Source organism: Myotis brandtii, unplaced genomic scaffold, assembly GCF_000412655.1.
Source record: "Myotis brandtii unplaced genomic scaffold, ASM41265v1 scaffold403, whole genome shotgun sequence".
Classification (NCBI taxonomy): Eukaryota; Metazoa; Chordata; class Mammalia; order Chiroptera; family Vespertilionidae; genus Myotis; species Myotis brandtii.
The window spans coordinates 204802-209238 of record NW_005365474.1 but is presented as its reverse complement, the minus strand read 5'-3'; the positions used below and the strand labels follow the sequence as shown (position 1 = coordinate 209238).

Below are 4437 nucleotides of genomic sequence, written 5' to 3'. Positions count from 1 at the left end.
GGGAGTTGGGGGGTGAAAAGGGCAGGAGAGGCTGTGGGTGCAGGGACCTGTCATCCGGCATGTGGGCTGCCCCAGGGGGCCAAAGCCTCAGAAACCCCTTCGGCCGCCTCTGTGGGACGCAGGCTGGCCGGGAGCCTGCAGCTGGCCGGACTGGTTCCTGCAGAAGCCATCAGCCCGGTGCCCAGGGCCCCTGTGCCCTCTGCGTGGGCGACTCAGCTGACACAGACGGGAGCTGCCTGGCGATGGAGGACGGGCAGTCACGAGCCTCCCAGGACATCGCACAGGCACGTACGCAGCAGCCGCTGCCCGGCTCTGTCACCGCAGGGCCGGGGCGGGGACCAGGGCCGGCGACTTCCCCGAGTTCCCCGGGGGGTGCCCCTCCGGGCCTCTGGGCCCCGACTGACTCCCGAACCCCGGGCCATCCTGCTCTCCAGCCTGGCAAACCTGTTCTCCCTCTAGTCCTCCCGGCCCCAGTGGCACCAGGTGTGTCTCTTGATGACGCTGCCGCTGCCGGCTTCCTCCTCCCGAGGTCAGCTTCCTTCTCCCTCCCACGGTTCCCTCCGCCAGCCACCCCTGGTCCAAGCCACCGCGGCCGGCTGGGGGCCAGGACCCCGGGACCCCCGGAGGGTCTCGCAACCCCGTTCAGCCTCATGACAGCGTGGTTTCCCGCCTGCCAATCAGGACTGGCCAGGCGATGCCCGGCAACCAGCAGCCCCGTTGACCTCAGTGGCTCCGGATTGTGCAGGGTCCTGTCCTGCTTCGCTCCGTGGCCACGGCACAGCTGGCCGGGGGCTCTCCAGGGCCCAGGCCCCGGTATTGACCTGCCTCCGTCTCGGACGGCCCACACCTAGGATAGCAGCTCAGGAAGTGCTGTGAGAGTCCCGTTTTCAGAGCAGCACGGATTCTCGAGCTGGGGTCCAAAAAGGGGTTCTGGGGGAAGTCACCCCACACAGTGACCTGATCGTAAATCCCCAACGGGGGCCCTGGCTGGTGTGGCTCAGTGGATAGAGCGTGGGCCTGTGGACCGAAGGGTTCCGGGTTTGATTCAGGTGAAGGGCACAGGCCCAGGGTGCAGGCTCCATCCCCGGTGTGGGGCGTGCAGGAGGCAGCCGATCCACGGTTCTCTCTCATCATGGATGTTTCTCTCTCTCCCTCTCCCTTCCTCTCTGACATCAATAAAAAAGTATTTTAAAAAAAAAGGGAGACGAGGAAGGTGCCGAAGGACTCACACCTGGTGGCGGAGGCCAGGCCTGAGGGTGGGGCTGTGGGGGTGTGGCTCTCACGGCCGTGCTCCGCCCGGTGACACAGGGCAGAGGGTTTGTCTCTCCGTCTCAGCGGACGGGAATCTTCGCCCCAACACTTGCTCCCTCGCCCGGAGGTGCCCCACGTCCCCTGGGGAGGCCGTGCCATCGGCCAGGACACGGACCAGGAGCCACGGGGCTCGTCTGAGCCCCAGCTCGACTCAGGGCCACTGGGGTCATCGCGCCCCATTCCCCGCCTGTTTTCTCCCCTGAAAGGTGTGTGTGTTGGGGTGCAGGGAGGCTAAAGTCTAGGGGCTCTGCATGCAACTGAGCATAAGTTATCAGCTTACCATACACCTTCTTTTTAAAAATATATCTTTATTGATGTCAGAGAGGAAAGGAGAGGGAGAGAGAGAGAACATCCATGATAAGAGAGAACCACGGATCGGCTGCCTCCTGCATGCCCCCCACTGGGGATCAAGCCCACAACCCGGGCCTGTGCCCTGACCGGGGAATTGAACCGTGACCTCCTGGTTCAGAGGTCAACACTCAACCCCTGAGCCACGCCAGCCAGGCTAAAATACACCTTTATACCTATGTTTATGTATGTCCCAAAGTAACCACATGGAAAAATACAGTTCCACACACAAAGAAAGAAATCAAGGCATATTCACATTTTAAAAATCAATAAACCCGCCCTGGCCAGTGTGGCTCCATTGGTTGAGTGTCATCCCAGGCACCCAGACAGAGCCGGTTCGATTCCCAGTCAGGGCACATGCCCCTCAGTTCAAATCCCAGCTCCACCTGCTGGAGCCCTGAGGCCTGGGCTGGCTGCCCCCACCTTTGGCCTCTTTCTGCTTCCCAGCAGAAACCGAGTTGGCACCGGCCTGAGGCCTTTGCTCTGGATGTTACCTCTGCCTGAAACACCCTCCGAGGCCATCCACCCGTCGGCTCCCCCAGCACGCAGGTCTTAGCTCAAGTGTCACCTCCTCCGAGCAGCCCTCCATGACTACCCCGTCTCAGGCACCCACGACTCACTTTGACCCCAGTCAGTCGTTGCCCTAGTCACCAGTTGCGGCCTCCTGTTTTACGGATGGTGGCGCTGACTCGTCCACCCCTGGCTTCTACCTCTGGAATGAGAGGTCATGTCCTTCTGCTGGGTGGGCAGTGCAGGTCCCAGAGCCGGCCTGCCCTGGCCTCTGCGGTGCCACCTCCGAGTCACCAGCACATCCAGGCCCTTCCTTCCCTTCACCGGTTTTTGCAACGCCCTGGGCCATTGATAACAACTGCGCACGCCGGCGTCAAATCCGGTTTCACCTTAAGTGCCCCGTTAACATGCGTGCCAGGCGGAAGAACAGATGCTGGGGGTTGAACTCTGACCCTGCGTCAACTTTCAGACACATCCCGATTTCACGAGGAGAGGTGGACACAGTGGCCGGCCGGCGTGGCGCAGGGGATGAGCGTTGACCTATGACCCAGGAGGTCCCGGTTCGATTTCCGGTCAGGGCACAGGCCTGGGTTGCGGGCTCGATCCCCAGTAGGAGGTGTGCAGGAGGCAGCCGGTCCATGACTCTCCCTCATCATTGATGTTTCTCTCTCTCTCTCTCCCTTCCTCTCTGAAATCAATAACAACTTTTTTATTTTTTAAAGATGGAATAAGGTCATCACACCAGCAAGGCCCGCCCCGCGCCTGCAGCTCAGGTGTGCTCAGGCCTCAGCTGGAGCTGACCTGGGGCAGCAACCGCTGGGCTCCTCACATCCCCAGGGCCCTGGGAGGTGCGAAGGGAAGGCTCAGAGACGGGCAGCGACTTGCTTGGCAACACACAGCAATGCGGGTGGAAACGGGCAAAAGGGAGCCTGGGGCTGAGCCAATCTGGCTCAGTGGATAGAGCGTCAGCCCATGGACTGAAGGGTCCCGGTTCGATTCCCGTCAAGGGCATGTACCTTTCTTGCAGCCTCAATCCCACCCCGGCTCTGGGCGGGGCACACGCGGGAGGCAGCCAATCGATGTGCCTCTTACAGGGATGTTTCTCTCTGTCTCTCCCCCTCCCTTCCACTCTCTCTAAAAAAATCAATGGAAAAATACCCTCGGGTGAGGATTAACACAAATATAAATAAGATAAAAGGGCCACTCACCCACGAGACGAGGGCCGGCCCGGAGCCCCAGCTCCACAGGAGGGTCCAGGCCAACTCCGGCTGCGGCTGCCCACACCGACCCACGGGGGCTCCGTTGCTTCTGGAACCTTCACGCCCCTGGTTCCCACAGATACTTAAAAAAAATTTTTTTTAAATTGATTTCGGAGAGGAAGGGAGAGGGAGGGATAGAAACATCGATGATGAGAGAGAATCATGGATCGGCTGCCTCCTGCACGCCCTCCACTGGGGATCAAGCCTGCAACCGGGGCCTGTGCCCTTGACTGTGTGGACAAAAGGGGCCACATGCTGACCTGACCAGCTCAGGGGAGGCCTGCTTGGCGGTCTTGCAAACTCAGAGGCCTAAAGTAACCACAAAGGATGGTCTGAAATTAAACCTTAACTAAAAGCAGTTATGGTGGGCAGTTACGTCCTAGACCGGTATCTTCAACCTTTACCTTAACTGAGCCTATCTGTCTGTCTTTTTGCATCTATGATAACACACCCTTGAAATGTCTGGGTAACTTGTGACTTCCCTGTATCTGGAGCCCCTGGGGCACAACCAAATATGCTGGGTCCAGGACAGAGACCACAAATTCCTTCATCATCATGTTAATTGTTCCTGCACCCACCTAAGTATGTGTCCATCATTTTACTTTTTATCCAATCCCAGGGGTTTTCCTGCTTTGCTTATCCGTCCTCCTTAATCTGTCACCAATGAATTTCATGTAACCCACCTACGTCCCTCCTTTGATTGGAATGTATAAATACAGATGTAACCCCGCCATTCTCCGGAGCACTATCTCAATTCGTTGAGGTTCTGCTTCCCGGCCTAAGTCGACAGTTTGGCTCAAATAAACTCACAAAAGTTCTTTACAGGTTTCAATGTTTTTTTTTACATTAACAACTGGAATCGAACCCAGGACTCTTCAGTTCACAGACCGATGCTCTATCCACTGAGCCACACTGGCCAGGGCTGGGCTGAAGAGATTTAATGTCCAGGGGCCGCACGGAGCTAACATCCCGGGATCCTAGCCGGGCGCTCGGGCCGCTCACCCACGTC

At 58.5% G+C, this 4437-nt stretch overlaps 1 protein-coding gene across 1 annotated transcript in view; it reads right to left on the bottom strand.

Moving 5' to 3' along the window:
- Positions 1 to 1481, bottom strand: part of ULK1 (unc-51 like autophagy activating kinase 1) — a 26899-nt gene extending 25418 nt beyond the window's left edge. The window contains 1 exon segment of the mRNA XM_014545349.1: positions 1427 to 1481. Coding sequence (XP_014400835.1) covers positions 1427 to 1481 — 55 coding nt within the window.
- Positions 1482 to 4437: the final 2956 nt, after the last annotated feature.